General features: G+C 37.4%; 1 protein-coding gene across 1 annotated transcript in view; it reads right to left on the reverse strand.

The window, feature by feature from the left end:
* ldlrap1b (low density lipoprotein receptor adaptor protein 1b) overlaps nt 1-14,742 on the reverse strand; it is a 50,305-nt gene extending 35,563 nt beyond the window's left edge. Inside the window, exon 1 of the mRNA XM_079635393.1 lies at nt 14,464-14,742. Within this exon, the coding sequence (XP_079491519.1) occupies nt 14,464-14,548 (85 nt within the window). The 5' untranslated portion in view covers nt 14,549-14,742. The remainder of the gene's footprint in view (nt 1-14,463) is intronic.
* Between the last annotated feature and the right edge of the window lie 4,344 nt (nt 14,743-19,086).

A 19,086-nucleotide genomic window follows, 5' to 3' on the forward strand; every position in this document is an offset into this window, starting at 1 on the left:
AGAAAAAAATCAATACCGTCCCAGCCCTAACTGATGGTCGCACTCAGTCACCATATGTTTGGTCTAAAGCGCGACTGCTCTCCTGTATTGCCGCAGACAGCAAATGTGAGTGCATTTTCTGTCATCTTTGCAGGACTGTGATATGAAGAGTGCACACTACAACGCGAAAACGCCGTTTTCAAATTTATCCGCTTTATCCGTTTTCCAAAAGTTAAAACGCCGTCTCAGTGTGGACAGAAGGCCAAAACGGAGAGAAAAATATAAGTTTTCAAACGAAAACGTATTAGTGTGGACATGGCCTTAGGCCGTGTATCCACCAAAGCGTTTTTAGCCAGCTGAAAACGCTAGGCGCTCTGCTGAAGACACCTAGCTGTTTGGCAGCGCAGTTTTTTTCAGTTGAGACACGTTGCTATGATACAGAATATACGTTGGCCGGTGTGGTATTAGTCCCGCCCCTCCTCCACTGTGATTGGACGGTTGGCTAAAAAGTGACAGTGATGAGCGCTGCGTTTTACCCGAAGTTGAACATTCTTCAACTCTCGGCGACCTGTAAAAAACGGCGAACGCTCAGCGCTTCAGAGTGAAAAAGACACTCAGCTCCTCGTTACGCTCATGGCGTTTTAAAAACGCGGCGCTCCCATTGAAAACAATTGAAAAAACACGCCAGCCGCGTGAAAAAAAATGCTTTGGTGGACACACGGCCTTAGGCTGGACACAATAAAAGGCCACTCTAAAATGTGCAGTTTTTCTTTTTCAGCTCATGAAAAATGGGGGCAAAAACAAAAGTGTTGCATTTATAATTTTGTTCAGTATATTTTAGTTTCTCACACAAATCTCTCGTATGGCGAGCAGGTCATATGGACTACTTTTACAGTGCTTTTCATGTCACTCATTATCCACAATTAGGCATTTTAGAAGAAATAGCCTTTGTCTATGATGCCTTAAAAATGCTCCCTACATAAGCAGCTCGCTAGGTTTTGAAACAAAGCCATAATGTTCTCCGCTTCCACGCGCAAAAACATTAAATCCCGACCCAATTTCCTGGATCTTATTCCCAGGATCAGGCCATCTCTCGAATGCAGAGACATCTCACTCAAGGCCCCCGTTTACATAAAGCTCTCGAGTCAGTTTCCCGTGAGCGTCTCGGATGACGTAATCACGCAGCGGCTTCTTCAGGATACGACCTCGATGTCCATCACAAGACCTGCTGAGTCAACATCCGGACCGTCTGAGGTTCGCTCTGATTACAGTGTGAGCTCAGGTTTGACAAACACCAGAGCTGAAAATACCACTTAGAAGGAGACACGCATCAGACTTTAAAAAGAGCTTCATGAGTCCTCAAGGAGTGTTCGGGAAAACCTTCATGACATTTCATATTATTTTTTACAATGCACTTGGTGACACAAATTCAACAGTACAAATGCAAGAAAATTTTAAATGTCTATTGCTCTGTGCCGTTGGACTCTCTAGGAATCGAACACCCAAAATCTGATTACTAAAATCCATATTTTTTTGCGATTAAATGAATATTCTGGGTTGAGCTTAATTTGCAGAATTTGTAGCATAACGCCGTTTTGTAGCCAGACGCGATGCGAAATGAATCCAGTGACAAGCAACTGGTCTATCCATACCATACAACTAGAGTCCGAGACACAACCAAATCAATTAAAAACCACAGCCAATCAGAAGAGCGTGTGGGCGGAGTCTCTCAAGCACACGGCACTCGCAACCGCATCAAATTCGTCAATATTACACCAGACATACATAATACATACTGAGTGACCAAAAAATATTTGTCATAGAATACACTTGTTTGCTCACATTGAGTTGAAAGTTTGAACATTAAATACACAAAATAAACACCTGAGATTATCACGGTCATAATTTGTGCTGTCGCTCCAGCCAAGATGCTGTAGAAAAATAGAAACCCTTTTTATATATATATAAAATCGTCGCATATCACTGACAAAAACTCTGACAAACATGGAAAATAAACGTTTTATCGCGTGTCGCATTGTGTCTGTTCAGGACACTGTGTTATAGTAAAGTGTTGGCTTTGTTAATATCTCACTGTAACTAGAATGTTTTTCTTTAAGAAAAGGACCATTTTCTTAAATCTACAATAAAGTGAAAAATAGATGGAAATGAGATTTAATTACTCAAACACAGATTTACAAGTCCTAATGTACATTATGAAATGGATATGTCGTCCACTCTTGGACGATTGATGATTGGTTATTGTAACATTAAAGCTCTCTAGATATCAGCATCGTTCATTGTAAATCTCATATTGTCTGAAAACATATTAGCCACGTCAGTGTCAAAGAGTCCCTGAATGGCATTATCATTTTGTGATAAAGAAACTCTGAATCTTCAGAGCGAATGTGACCTGTGATGCTACAGAGGTTAGCAGAGAATAGAGTTATTGTCCATGAGCCCAACACTCACTCACTGTAGACAAGCACAAAGCATGTTCAACACAGACACACACACACACACACACACACACACACACACACACACACACACACACACACACACACACACACACACACACACACACACACACACACACACACACACACACACACACACACACACACACACACACACACACACACACACACACACACACACACACACACACACACACACACACACACACACACACACACACACACACACACACACACACACACACACACACACACACACACACACACACACACACACACACACACACACACACACACACACACACACACACACACACACACACGTCAAAGCTTCTGTTCAGGGAAACAAATGACACAATACAACCAAACAGCTACAAGCCAAATCCACCAGAATCAGAAGATTGACTCTTCAAATCAACATCAACTAGAGTCTCCTGCTTTCACCAAACCGGTCAAGAACATTAAAAGAAATAATAAAATATTATATATTTATTTAGTGAAAATTAACTATATTTTTAGGACCATTAAGATTTTGTATTATGGTGACATCATTTTCATGACAATTGAGCACTTTTTTTTTTAAGTAATACATAAATATAAATAATATTAATCTTATTATGAGAAATGTTATTTAAATCATATTTTTACATCTTAAATATCATGATCAAAAATCATGACAATTGAGCACATTTTTATTTTTTTAAAAATAATACATAAATAATATTAATCTTATTATGAAACATTATTTAAATCATATTTTTACATCTTAAATAGTAAAAAATTACTCTTATTCACCGAAGAGAATCACTATTCAGTTTTATGGTAATCGAAATTTGCTTAATTGTCCAAAAAAAAAAAAAAAATCTCATAGTTTGAAAGAAAAAGCTCGTTCTCGACAGGTTTCTCCCTCACACACACACACACACACACACACACACACACACACACACACACACACACACACACACACACACACACACACACACACACACACACACACACACACACACACACACACACACACACACACACACACACACACACACACACACACACACACACACACACACACACACACACACACACACACACACACACAGTGTGTGTGATTAGTGCTGATCACTGCTGACTCAGTCCAGACCAGTCAACATCACACGTCTACAGAACTGATCACATGACCACCACTTTTATCAGCAAAAAAAAGTCATGAGAGATTTCTGTGTTTAACAACGTTTATCAACATCAATGCAGCAAAAGACACTCATCTTCAATATATTGAAGGATTCGTTAACATTAATCATCGGAATAAACATCAGATCTACTGCATTTTAAATCCTATTGAAGATAATTTCAGGAAAAGAGTTTTGGCACAAAAAAACATGAAGCTAAAAAAAAAAATGACTCGTGGTTTTTACAGAAGCATATGTCATAACCTCAGAGCTCATGTACTGTAAACATTTTTTTTTTGTAAAGTTGGAGTTGTAATTAAAGCAAATATTATTGGAGTACATTTTACGAGAAAATGCTATTTTAGCCGCCTTCAAAATTTAAAGTCACCATGAAATCAAAATTTACTATTTCATTTTTTTAATGAAATATTTCAGTATTTATTATAAATGATTTATCCATGCACATAATTTTATTTTTATTTTTGAAATACATGTGCCCTCAAAATCATTAATCAAAATAACTTCCCTTCCCACATTCAGCGACATGTCTTCTCGGCTCATGACACGTTTACTGCCGTGAGGGCGGGGCAACCTGGCTGTCACTCACACGAGATCCACCAATAGCAAACCACGACCATCCAATCAATTCCCCACAGACCAAAAAAAATTTCTTGTTCGAGAAGCCGTTCAACTCTGATACGTCACAATAGAGAAGAAAAGACTAACTTCGATTTCACGCCGACATTAATTTAATGTGTCTCTTTGTTATTATTTGTGAAATTTATTCGCCATTTCTGGGTGAAAACTGTTTTAAAATTGTATTCAGTGTGGTAGCTTATGCACATATTTTGAAAGGTTGTTATCAGTCAAATGTGTGAGTGGGGTGTAGCGCTCTACTGAGAGACGCATGCACACAGAGGCTGCTGGGATAGCTCTGTGTGAACTCAAGTAGCACAGATCATGCCATCTGGGACCGGGAGAGATGGGAATAGCAGAATAGAAGACATTGTTCAATCAGGAGATAAAACAAGAGATGACAGAGCAGCAGAGGAGGAGGAGAAGAGAGATCTCACCCTGACACAGGCTGATACACACACACACACACAAATCTGTGTTTTATGTAAACTTTCCATGAGTTTACAACATTGACTTGAAAATGTATATGCAATTTTTGCGCAGTAAAATTAGTTTCCGGTGGCGTTTCATGTCGACTTGAAAAGGTAGTTTTGATGAGGATCAAGCCGAGCGGATCAGTGGAGAGGTGGTGTGTGTGTGTGTGTGTGTGTGTGGTGAGACCCCATAAATAACATCAAGCTTTAAAGGGATTTGAAGGGCTCGGCACTGCTGTATTTAGCCTCAGGTTACACACACACACACACGTCTACACACACGCACACACACACACACACACACACACACACACACACACACACACACACACACACACACACACACACACACACACACACACACACACACGTCTACAGGTTGCAAAAGGACAATCAACAGGCTCTCTGAGGATTGTGAAAGATCTGCTGTCTTCATTTCATGAACTACAGTTTGGTGACACACACACACACAGCTCACACATATGCTGACGAATCATTGCTCACGCAGAGGGCTGGACCATCTATAGCTAACAACATTAGATCTCTATATTTATGGATTTGCTGTGAAAAGGTGATTATTTTTCATCAGAGAAAATCCTTTTAACCAAAAAAATATTTAAAATATTTAAAAAAGTAGAAAGCAGTAAAAAAAAAAAAAAAATTCTACAATGTTTATCAAAACACTTTCTTTTATATGCACCAATATATGGATGTTAAATAAACACTAATATTTTCCAAAATTCTATATATTTTATAGTATACAGAATAAAGTTCAAAAGTTTGGGGTCAGTAAAAATATTTGAAATAGAAATCTTTTGTAACATTATCAATATCTTTAATGTCACTTTTTATCAATTTAATACACCCTTGCTGAAAATTAACTAATTTTATAAAAAGTCTCACTGACCCCGAATGGTAGTACACAAATATTTTACTTTATCATCTGGAAAAAATCCCACATATACTATTAAAATCTTTGAGTTATGGTGCACATGAATCACTGAATCAGAGTTTTGAATTGATTCACTGAAGCAGACCATTTGAACTGATTCAAGGAAATGAACTGAATTTACAAAATCTGATTTTCTCTATTTTTAGTTTAGCTACTTTGAGTCCCAAAGGCAAAGAAATTATCATAAAACATGTCTCAAGACACTTTAAGAAACTTAACAATAACATAAATCCCAAGGATATTGAATGCTTGCTACATCATCCAGCCATACACTCCTCTCATAACATCCCATAAACATGAGAAGTTTACATTATCCATCGGTTTCAGTGTCAAATTTCTTCCTTACACAATCACTTTCTTAATCTCTTACTGACCCTGATCTGCTTCCAATCTCCAGCGACACACACACCAGCATGAATATGAATGTGTGTGTGTGTGTGTGTGTGTGTGTGTGTGTGTGTGTGTGTGTGTGTGTGTGTGTGTATTGAGATACTGACAATGTCTGAGGAGGTTAAATCTGAGCTTTGATGGACACAATCTCCTTTACACACTCGCAGCGGCGCTCAGATCTTCAGCATGACTAGACACACTTCTCTGTTGCGCATCCCAGCAGGAGCTCCAAACCCTCAGCGCTGGAAACATGGGAATTACAGACCCGATATTTTCATTCAGAGTCAACATAATCAGATCTATCTCAGGAAGGGAGGTCAGGTATCTGATAGCTGCAGAGATACACATTAACAGCAAACCAAATGCTATAAATATTCTGATATTTATCAGTAAAAGGATTCCAGTTTTTAAACGTAGACCAATACTTTCATAAACTATTCTGAATCTTTGCTGCATGCAAACAAAAGCAAGACCGATATAGTCTGATTCATCAACAACAAAAAATCATTTAAATTGGTGCTTTTTGACTCAAAATCAGTTAATAAAGAAAAACATATTTCGGGGTTCCTAGTATAGTAAATTTATTAAAAATTCATTTAACAGTTATCTCTGTTGAAAATGTTTTAAAATCTAATCTGTTCAAAAACAGCCTGTTATGCTGCTTGATATTGCAAAATGGTCATAATCATAACATATGATGCATTATGTATAGCGCAAACGTGACCCTGGACAATAGCCAACAATACATTGCATGGGTCAAAATTATCGATTTTTCTTTTATGCCAAAAATCATTAGGATTAATGGATTAAATTAAATATGGATTAAATATGTGTGGTCCAGGGTCAAAAACAGTTTTACCGTTTACTGCACTTTGTCATTCCTTTACTTCACTATACACTCTAAAAAATGCTGGGTTGTTTTAACCCAATTTTGGGTCAAATATGGACAAACCCAACCATTGGGTTAAATTTTTAAATTGCATTTTTGATCCAACGTTTGGGTTTTGTCCATATTTGAGCCAAAATTGGGTAAAAACAACCCAGCATTTTTTAGAGTCTCACACATTGACAGAAAATAACTTGCTACCACCACATTTAGTTAAATATTTAGGCAAAATCATTGATGACAAACTTTCATTTTTGGATAATGTGAACTATGTACATAAGAAATCAAGACAGCGTTTAAGCCTACTTAGAAAGTTGCGAAACCTTGACATCGAAAGGAGGATCTTAACCATTGTATATAGATCGATGATTGAAAGCATTTTAACCTATAATATTGTCTCATGGTATGGAAATTTAACAATGAAATTAAAGAACAAATGAGTAATTAACGAAGCAAATAAGATTATCGGCCATAAACAAAGTACATTGCAAGAACTATTCTCAAATTTTATGGAGAAAAAGGCGCTAGTTGTGTATTCAGATCAGACTCATCCCCTTCACTCCTGCTTTGAAGTCCTCCCTTCGGGTCGCAGGCTACGTACACCGTATGCTAGGAAGAATATCTTTAAAAGATCATTTGTCCCATTGGCAGTGACTGTTTTAAACCAAATTCTCAATTAGGGTTGTTATTGTGAATTATGTACACTGTACTTTACTGAATCATGTATTTATCAATTATTATGTGTGTATTATGTGTTTTAATGTGGTTGTAGAATGTTGTTGAAGCCAGTATCAAAGATTAATTTCTGTCCAGTAAATCTGAACAGACAATAAAGTTAAAACAAACAAAAAAACAAACATTGCAAACTACGGTGGATACGTGATGTTAGCTGTACTGGGACTTCTGCTAAACTTAGTCTGACTTAAAACATAACGGCTTCATGTTTCATGTGACAGTAGTTCAGCTGATACGACGCCGACCACAAGAGAGATTCTGCCAATCAAATCTACAGTCTTGAGACTTTAAGACTGACATCTCTATAGGAAGATGGTTAACAGCAGGAAATTATGGCTTTTCATTCGCCCAACACTGCGCTTGCACAAGATTACTGAAATCAACTGCCACTGGCCTGTTGAGAGCCCTTTCCACATCTACATGACTGTACGTGACTAAACGCCCAGACAGGAAATTATTACAGCCTTCAGGAATAATTCAATCTGGCCTTTGAAACATAATGGCTTATTTAAAGGGATAGTTCACTTAAAAATGAAAAATCTGTCATCATTTACTCACCCTCATGTTGGTTCAAACCTGTATGAGTTTCTTTCTTCAGCTGAACGCAAAAGAAGATATTTTGAAGAATGTCAGTAACCAGACAGCATCGACTTCCATAGTAGGAAAAAAAAAATAATGGGGTCCATCAACTGTAATATAGTTCATTAGCTTAATTGTTGACTGTTTACGGTTGCCAAGCAATGCAGCTGTGTTTATCTGTATTTTACACTGGCATCCAATCAGAGCTCAGAGTCAGAACCATCAGTTTAACTAAACATATTCTAGAAATTGTAATTATAGAGTTGCAGGCGCCAAACGTGGCCACATGATCTCACGATTCAGCAGTAAAATCTACAGTCCATCACGGGGATAAGTGCATCATGTGTTTAGTGTAAAAGTGTCTGTGGGTTTCAGGCGTCATGCCCTGTGAGTCTGCAGCAGCGAGACACATTTCCTGTTAAGACAAGCTCGAAAATAACCGCTACTGTCTGCCGAGCTCACAGATGATGTGACGTGAGTAAATGTCCTCAGAGCAGAAGTGGAATTAAGGGTGTGTTCACTCTTGGCATGTTTGGTTTCAGAGCCGGACAGTAACGGAGTACATTTACTTGAGTACAGTACTTAAGTACAATTTTGAGGGATCTGTACTTTACTCGAGTATCATTTTTGGGGAGTACTCATGACTTTACTCAAGTACATTTGAGAGGCAAATATTGTACTCTTTACTCCACTACATTTCTATCCATAACCGTGAGTGCTGAGTACCCGTTACTACTACTAAAAAAAAAATCTAAAAAAAAAAAAATCTCGGAAACCCTCAATTTGTTGTTTCCCTCTCAAACGTGACTGGATTGTGCAGGCGCCACTGATTGGGACAGCCTATCAGCAATCAGCTTTCAGAGGTTCAGGTTCAGAGGTGTGTCAGAACATTGCTAAATTGCCTTCTCTGCTGGTTTAGGTTTATTGATTTGATTGATGAAACAACAGAAACTCACATGTACACACAATTGTTAGCTGAATTTTCTTTTCTGATATTACACATTAATGTAAGCTGAGCATTTGCTTTGATGTTCTTGAGTATGCGGTGTGTTTAACAAAGTCCGGTTCAAATGTGGGTGCAAAAAATCCATTAAAACTCTAGCAGAGGTTTGTCAGAGCGTTGCCATTGTGCTATTGCCTTGTATTGCCTTTATTTAATGTTAAATAAAGCAACATGGTAAAAAGATGAAAATGACTTGATTTTACTTTCAATTCCTTTTACATTCTCCAAGGTATTCACATTAACATTTTTCATAACTCCATGTAGGACGTTGTACATAAATGTAAGCACTGTGGCAGTAGTAATGCAATATTTCGAAAATGTACTCTTGTACTCTTGATACTCAAGTACTTTTAAAAACAAGTACTTCAGTACTTTTACTTAAGTAGACATTTGACTGTACTTTTACTTGTACTTGAGTAAAATTTAGCAAGGGGTATCTGTACTTTTACTCAAGTAATGAAGCTGTGTACTCTGTCCGCCTCTGTTTGGTTTGATAAAAACCAACTCTGTGATTGCTCTGTAAGTGCGGTTCATTTGAATAAGTGTGAACGCTGCCATCCGAACCCTGATCACCAAACAAGAGACGCTGAAGAGATGAGTCTCAGTCCGCCTCCAAAACAACTCTGGTGCGGATCAAATTAAATATGAATGCAACATGGACTGAAGACATGTAAACGAACCAAAAACAGCAATAGAGGCTTGGCATTCACTGCTAACTACTCTCTGTGGGCTTCAGATGTAATAACTGAGATTTGGAGATCTGGATCCAGGGGGTGGGTGGGTTGCACCTGGGGTTATATTAATTTATTCTTATCTTCATTGTTATTTTATTTTAATTGTTTATGTTAATCATACGCATCGCTATATATGCTTATGTATAGGTGTGTATGTGAATATATATATTTATACACTATTTTTGTGGCGTGCAACCTGTGTGTATTGTCTCTTTAAAATAAAAATAAATAAAAAATGGATCACAACAAAAAAAAGGACAGACAGAATGCTCAAGAACACTTGTTTTTTTCTCGTCATAGTCGTGATGTTGCCCATCACAGTTCGATACAGTAATCAAGTCAAGTCACCTTCATTTACAGTGCTATGCATAAGTTTAGACACCCATGCTAAAGTTGACTAAAAAGAGGAATAAAAAATAATCTTTTGGAAATTGAACTTAATGCCTTAATTTAAAAAAATAGGAAAAATACAACCTTTAAGGACACCAATTTTCTTTGTGAATGAATAATGTATCGTAAATAAATAAATATTCTTCCTTAAAATACAGGGTGCATAAGTTTGGACACCCCTATGTTAAATCCCCATAGAGGCAGGCAGATTTTTATTTTTAAAGGCCAGTTACTATATGGATCCAGGATACTCTGCATCCTGATAAAGTTCCCTTGGCCTTTGGAATTAAAATAGCCGCACATCATCACATACCCTTCACCATACCTGGAGATTGGCATGGAGTACTTTCCATAAGATCATCTCTCAATGCAAATCAAACCAGCTATTAGGCTAACTGAAATAAAACCATGCCAATCTCTAGGTATGGTGAAGGCTATGTGATGATGTGGGGCTATTTTAATTCCAAAGGCCAAGGGAACTTTATCAGGATGCATAGTATCCTGGATACTATATAGTGCTTTTTACAATAAAGATAGTTTTAAAGCAGCTTTAATTGCTTTTGATAATAGGACATTAATGGAACAGAGATTGTTTTGGCTGTACGGCATCTCTAGAAGAAAGTCATTGTACAGTTTAAGGAAGGTTTTGATTGATTCATTTCCGTTGTAAAAATCTTTAGTTATTAACTTCCTGTGTGTGTGTGTGTGTGTGTGTGTGTGTGTGTGTGTGTGTGTGTGTGTGTTTTTTGCTCCTTTACACATTTTATAATCTCTTCACGAGTTCTTCTCAGCTGGTAAATATACATCATACGCACATACAGCGAGCGCATTTATCCCAGAACACAGCATTGGTTTGGATGTGCGGTAAGTGCTGTCGCGAAATATACGTCATAAAAGCAGACCAATCAGGTTGTGAACATATCCCTATGCCAAAAAAAAAAAAAAAGGAGATAAATGGAATCATGATGCCTATAAAAAAATCTAAACACTAAACGGACCAGGATTAATGTTTTTTTTTTTTTTGTCTGGACCAGGCAAACCGAACTGCAGTTGTCAACACACACTAAACGTATAGAAAAATGTGTCCGTCTCCTGCAGGACGGTTGGATGCAGACACGGAACATTAGTTACAAACCGTAACACAGTCCAGAGTCCACCATAATGTAAACATAGTTAGGAGGAGAATCATCATATTGACACTGACATGAAATGATCATATTTATGAGATAAGGGCACAAAAATAATTGAAAAAAAGTGGAATATTTGGGATTATTTTTTCTAAGCCTGGACTTTCCAAGTTAAAGGCACGTTAATTAAAAAATAATTGGAGATGTACATATACATATATCTACACAGTGCTATGCATACGTTTAGACACCCATGCTAAAGTAAAACCCATCCTAAAAAGAGGCCAGTTATTTCATGGATCCAGGATACTATGCATCCCGATAAAGTTCCCTTGACCTTTGGAATCAAATAGCCGCACATCATCATACACCGTTCGCCATAGATCGGCATGGGGTACTTTAAATAAGATCATCTCTCAATGCAAATCAAACCAGCTATTAGGCTGACTGAAATAAACCCATGCCGATCTCTAGCTGTGGTGAAGGGTGCGTGATGATGTGCGGCTATTTTAATCCAAAGGCAAAGGACCTTTATCGGGATGCATAGTATCCTGGATCCATGAAGTAACTGGCCTTTAAAAATAAAAATCTTCCTGCCTCTATGGGAATTTAACATAGGGGTGTCCTGACTCCTGACTTATGCACCCTGTATTTTAAGGAAGAACATGTATTTATTCACGATACATTATTCATTCACAAAGAAAATTGGTGTCCTTAAAGGGTGGAGTTTTCCTAATTTTTTAAATTAAGGCATTAAGATCAATTTCCAAAAGATGATTTTTTATTCCTCTTTTTAGGCAACTTTAGCATGGGTGTCTAAACTTATGCATAGCACAGTATATATATATTAAACATTTCACCCTTGTAAATAAATAAATAATATACATAACATTTCTTCAATGCTGTAGTTGGATGATGTATTTCGTTCATGAAGACAACATGATGACTGCTGATATGCCGATAATTTAAACCATTTTAATATTGGTCAATACCGATATGGTCATCAATATATCATGAACCCAAACATCGCAGTGTGCTGACATCAGTCTGACAGCAGTGTGTTTGCGGAGGGGTTCCCCATGTGAAAGCAAACAAAAAGGTCACCGGGCAGTTAAGCTTGTCTTTGTGCAGCAGATGGACTGAACTCTGCAGGAATGACTGCGGTCAGTGGGACTGACAGCAGTGTCCATGTGCACAGAGGTTTAAAGAAGCACTTCACCCAAATGAACATCTCTTAATAGCCTATATAATATAACATCCTGATATTGTTTTAAACCACATGACTTTCTCTCTTCACAGGAACCCAAAATAGCATTTTTGAAGAATATCCTGAAATGTTTTTGAATATATTGGCTGCTCTTCTCAATATAATGTAAGCGAATGGGGACTAGGGCTGTCAAGCTACTAAAAAACAAAACAAAAAAGCATCATAAAAGTACATACATAACGTATGATTAGGGCTGTAAACGATTAATCGCAATTAATCGAATCCAAAATAAAAGTGTATTGTGTATAATTATTTTGTATATATAAATACACACACATGCATGTATATATTTAAGAACAATATGTTATTTATATATAAAATAGTTATATTTATGTATAATATAAATCATATAAAAATATATATGCAGTATAAAAATGCAAATATTTCTCAAATATATTTCTATCAATGTTAGTTTAAATGTGAATAAAAGCCTAAATTAAATCTGTTCATCATATAAAGTGATCAAGTTTGTTCAGAAAATTTACTAAAATGCTCAATTCCTATGGATTAGTTTTACAATTTCTTTATGAACTTTTTGAAGCGTCAAACAAAGTGGTAGTTGCAGAGCTGTCAATGGAGGGACTTAAAGCTCTTTGTGTTCGAAGATGAACGAAAGTCTTAGGTTTTTTTGGAGGGGGGGGGGGGGGGGGGGGATCTATTAAGTATCGAAAAAACAGCAGCCAACATTCTATGAAGGCAATTCACCTTTTATTTTCCACTGAAAAAAAAATGACTCATGGAGGTTTGGAACAATTCCTTTGAGGCGGGTGTGTTTTATTGGAGCCGAGACAACATAGCAAAGCAATTGTCAAACATGGTGACAGAAAAAGAGAGAACACCAGAGGCTACCTTTCTTTGCAGTCTTACTCCCCCCAATAAAGCAGATCCATGCAGCCTACACCTAAACAGCATTGCCTAGCAACAATGGGTTGCAAAATCACTCACATTCTCCTGCCATGCTCTCTGTTAGCAACACAAAACACCAGATTATATTCTTTTATATCTGATTCCTACCGATACTGCTGTTCGTTTTTCATTCACTTTAAAGAACCGGTTTATACGAATCAATAATTCCGAAATCTGACAACAGTGATCTCGCTTGTATGTTTACAAATCCCCCAAAAGAACCGATTCATAAGAGTCATTCGTTCGAGAATCGTGTTACATGATCGCGCTATTTGCTTTTGATTCACTTTAAAGAATCGGCTCAAAAGAATGAATCGCATGTGAACCGAGACTGATCGCGCTGTAGCTTCAGTGAAAAACAGTGCACCGTCAAAAATGTAACGCGAGGAAAATAATTCGGGTTTGTAATTTAAAAACAAAATGAATAATGAATAATAAAGAGGTTTGAAACCTTTCTGGAGAAAAATATACATCAATATATACAATACACACTACAGTAATTAAAATGCGTGCTATTTCCTGAACATTGCTTTTAAATTGCACTCAAATGGATTTGACTATAGCGGACTATAAGTTACACTTAAACCGCTCAGTTATTTGTTATGAAATGTCATGTGCAAATGCGAGTAAATTCCTGCTTTAGCATACAAGTTGCAAATAACTTTGACTCGGAACTTGAAAACAGATCCGCAGATATAAACAACATATATAACCGTCGTTTCCAGGCAAATTCATGCAGATGGACAGCTGTAAAACTCACTTTTATGTTTTCCAGAGGTCCAGGACTCTTTCGCCAGACTGGGACTGCGAATGATCGCGCGTCCGGCTGATTTTAGCGCGTCCATGATGATGAATACCAGTTTATGTGACAATTAATAATCCTGAGAGCGCGATCCTCCGACTGTCCTCTGCCCGGTCGAGCCCGATCCTCTGTCCGCAGGAAAACTTTTCTGACAGCCTGTGATTTTCTTCCTTTTCCGCGGATGATCCCGGGTGGATGTGCGAACATGCTCGCCACGGTGGGCGGGGTTTAGTATGTAAATTAGGCGGATAATGTTCCGTCATGACGCTGCCGTGAGTGAGCGAAGGCGGGGCTCGAGTATGCAAATTAGGACTTCCCGTGTATGTGTGAATGTGTGTGTTTGGTGTGTGTACATAAACAGAGTGCCGTTTTACGTGCGTGATTGAAACGATGGTTGAGGAGGATAATACCACAATTTTACCTACAAATGAAAATAATAACATAATTTTTTCACCCTCAAGTTGTTCCAAACCTGTATGAGTTTCTTTCTTCTGCTGAACACAAAATAAGATATTTTGAAGAATGTCAGTAACCAGACAGCTGATGGACCCCATTGACTTCCATATGAAAAAAATACTATGGAAGTCAATGGGGTGCATCAACTGTTTGGTCATCCATATTCTTCTAAATATCTTCTTTTGTGTTCAGCAGAAGAAAGAAACTCATAGTACAGGTTTGGATGAGTAAATAAATGCTGACAGAATTTAAATATGGTAGTTGAGTGAACTATCCCTTTAAATTATAAAATTGTCAGTTACTTCAAAGAGGTAAAAAATAATAATTATTGGAGGTTGTGATTACAAGGACACACATTGGCCACAAAGTATTTGGACAATGAATAAAACAATAACACCACACATTAAAATAGTGAAGAATACAAATACTTATGAAGCATATTGCAGTTATAAGGCAGAATGGTTTTACTTAGATTTGTTTTGTATTCGCTATTATTCATGTAAAAGCTCTGATATTATCAGCTATTATTTGCATAACAAACACTGTAAAAAAATTGCTGTGATTATTTATCACAACTTAAAATCCAACATTGTTTCAACTTTAAAAAGTATGTGTTCATGCTTGACTTAAAATATTAATTTTAGTTAACTTTAGTTTAGTTTAATTAAGTTGGATATTTAAGTTATCTCAACAAATTTTAAGTTGTTATAACTAATCGCAGCCACATTTTTTTTACAGTGAATAAGTAGAAGAATTTAAGTAAAACATTCTAGTTGCCAATTCTATTAGATTCAGTAGCCTATGTTACACAAATGTTTACCATAATCAAAAGTTTTAAATGCATTGTTCTTTTTAAAAAAGTATTTTAATGTCATCACATTAGTCACTCAATTTCACAGAAATAATGAAATAAATAAAATATTTCTTTCCATTTTTTACCTCCATGACGCATGAGGTTAATTTCATGCAATGTCAAGAAAAGTTGCTGCCTTGCATTTTAAAGTACAATCAAATTGGATGTTTAAGTCATTGAAACTTAAATTAAATTAACCTGACTTAAAAATAAGTTTAATCTTGTATAACTAAAAATTGCTATGTTTTGAAAATTGCAAAGTTAAAGCAATGTAAAAACATATGTTGTCATAACTTATTGATCATATATTTTAAGGTGTAATATGAAGAAAAGAGCAATAATGACGAGGATGCGTGTGAAACAAAAAGTGTGAAACTTTACTTTGAGAGTGTAGTTGTCTTTCTCTCCACTCAGCCCTATCTAAACTCATCCGCATGAGTGCTTCTGCACGGACAGCCCATCACCACATGGGAAAGAGACGGGAAAATGGAAGTAAAGCGGGTTCCTCTGAGAAAGAGGTGATTTTGCTTGTCATTTGGGCTTTTGCAGTTCAGGGTTGCATCTTACAACAGGAATGCTGAGACTGGGGGATCAGGTTCTTCACCGTGACCCAATAAAACCTGTTCAGTTTCATGTGAAGACACACATTAAATACCATTGACCAGGGTCTCCCAGCAGAACAACAGGTGAGTCACTCCATTCAGGTGATTAACAAGAGAAAGCCAGATCTTCAGCATTCCTGAGCAAGTGTGACAGATTAGTTCAGATTACTGCAGAAAAAACGTGTGCACGTGTTAAGGCAAGCGTACATATGAGGTCCTTCAGGGAGGCTGAATGTGAAACAGTGCATCATGGGAATAATTCACGCTCCCAGTTCATCCTACAGTACTGGAACTGGAAGCTTGAGGAACGTGGGTGACATACTAAACGGCTTCTGTACATTATTAATGCCTCCATATGCTGACTAGAGCAACAGTCTGCAGCTCATCTCAGAATATAACAGCTTTAATAGGTCAATAGATAGATGTGTACAGTCTTTAAAACAGCTTTAAATAAACTTGCACAAAAAAAAGAAAAAAAAAGTGGTGTGTATTACAAGAGCCCATGACTGTGAAAGCACCCTTGTGCACATCGTGCCACTGATGCACTGAAGAAAGCGTGAATGTGTGAGAGGAACGCAGAAACTGTGCGCCTGTCTGCATGCATGCTTATAAAAAGAGACGTGTTTAATATGAAAACTCTGGTTATTTATTCATGCATGTAATATCCTCTCATGAATGAGAGATGAGGGCTCCACACTTACAGCGATCGGAGAATCTGTCGGCACGAGATGTTGCAATAGTTCACAAACTAGCAAATGCTATGCAAAAAAAAAATAAAGTGTTTCAAAATGTTTTGAGATTAAAATGATTCTTAGTGTAATATATGTGCAAATTTGTGCTTTAATAATCCCCCCATTATATCTTGTATAATCACTTTTAGGGTAAACCTAAAACCATCTAAAAATATAAACTCTTAAGCTATAAACATGTTTTGTTTTGACTTTGAAAGTGATTTGAGAGTAAATGCAGGATGAAATAAAGTCCAGACCATCCAATAGACCATCTGCAACTTTAACACATATATTACTGACATTAAAATAGTCTACATATAACATTTATTTAATTTAACTCTTTTAAATTTGTGTAGATGAAATCATGGCATTTACAACAATACATTTGTTTCCCATTTTTACTTTCCGCAGCTTCAATTAACCCCAATTATATGGTTTAATTTGATCATTTTAATTTGTTTTTCTTTGCTATCAGAACACCATATATTTGGTGATTGGCGACCCACATATAATTGTGTGCATGCAAGCCTTAACAATCAACAGACAAATCACAAGAGAAACTCAGATGCCAGAAAACAAAATGTTTTATTACTTGAAACCTCACAGAGACCTCACAACGAGTGCAGCCGAGGTCTGGCTGAACAACAGACAGAAAGCGAGAAGTGACAGCGGGCAAAGAAAACAAAGCAACTGTCTTCCCCCCCCCCCCCTCCCCTCTTTCATTTAAACCACTTGGACATCGCAAACTTTACCACTTCCTCCATCACATCATAATTTTAAAAATCACAGACACCTAAAACAACACCCATCTCAGAGCACTACAATACCACATAGGACTGACTCTGGCTAAACCCCGCCCCACTCCCACCCACCCATCCATCATTAACCAAAACTAACACAGTAACCATCTCTCCTTCTGAAACGACCCGCACCAGAACTCGCTGGAGACCGTTAGGTTGGCATTAACACAAATCCGAGGGTTTTTCCAAAAGGTGGGTCGGCTCAGGACAATCTCCCTTTAGCCCGATAATACTTCATTGGATCAGATGACATCTGGATCTGTATTCATTTACACAGCAAGTGTGATGATGGCCCAATGAAAACCTGTCCACGAGTGTAAGAGGTTTAAAGTACCCAACCTTTCTGAAAGCAACAGCGCCATCAAGTGGCACAACCAAGCATTTCTCTGAAAACAATACACAAACTATATAATAATAATCATATTAATAATAATAATAATAATAATACACTCCTCTAGCTTCCGATCATTGGACCAGCCAGTAACCTGATGGATCTGAAACACTTTTCTTTTTCAACAAAATTGCAGTCCTACTACTTTAGTTGGCACTGGACTACACTAGCTTCCGTCCGATACTGAAAGATGGTCAATCAATACAATAAAGAAAACCAGGAGGGGAAAGTATCCTGCGTTTCCATACTTGACATATTCCCTTGCGAGCCCGTTGAAGCCAACAGTGCATCAGTGCCACGCCGGATAAATAAATAAATGTAAACAAATGACCGAATTCACAAGCGCGGACCAAAACAGGAGCAGAGTCGTCACGCCAATGGGCTGGTGATCCGTTTGCAAAAGGTTGCCTGTTAAAAGATGTGTTTGAGGCGTGACGTGGTAGAGGGAGGGAAGACATCTTTCTGTTCCACCAATGAGGTCCCATACGAAGGCACTGATTATCTGTAATTGGTGAATTACGCTGCTGGACTGTGTTTGTGGCGCACAGTTCGTCACTTTGTACCATGAGGAAGAGCTGAACAGCAATCCACAGATTAAGCTTCGGTTCGTCATACGAGTCCTAAACGATGTTTTGCATGAGAATTGTCGCATTGTTTCTGGGACGTTCGTTGGAGACGTTTTGTTGTTTGAACATTGCGTTACATTCTTGTCATATTAGATGGTGACATTCTTGAGTAAAAATCTTCT

This window comes from Phoxinus phoxinus (assembly GCF_949152265.1).
Source record: "Phoxinus phoxinus genome assembly, chromosome: 14".
Lineage (NCBI taxonomy): Eukaryota > Metazoa > Chordata > Actinopteri > Cypriniformes > Leuciscidae > Phoxinus > Phoxinus phoxinus.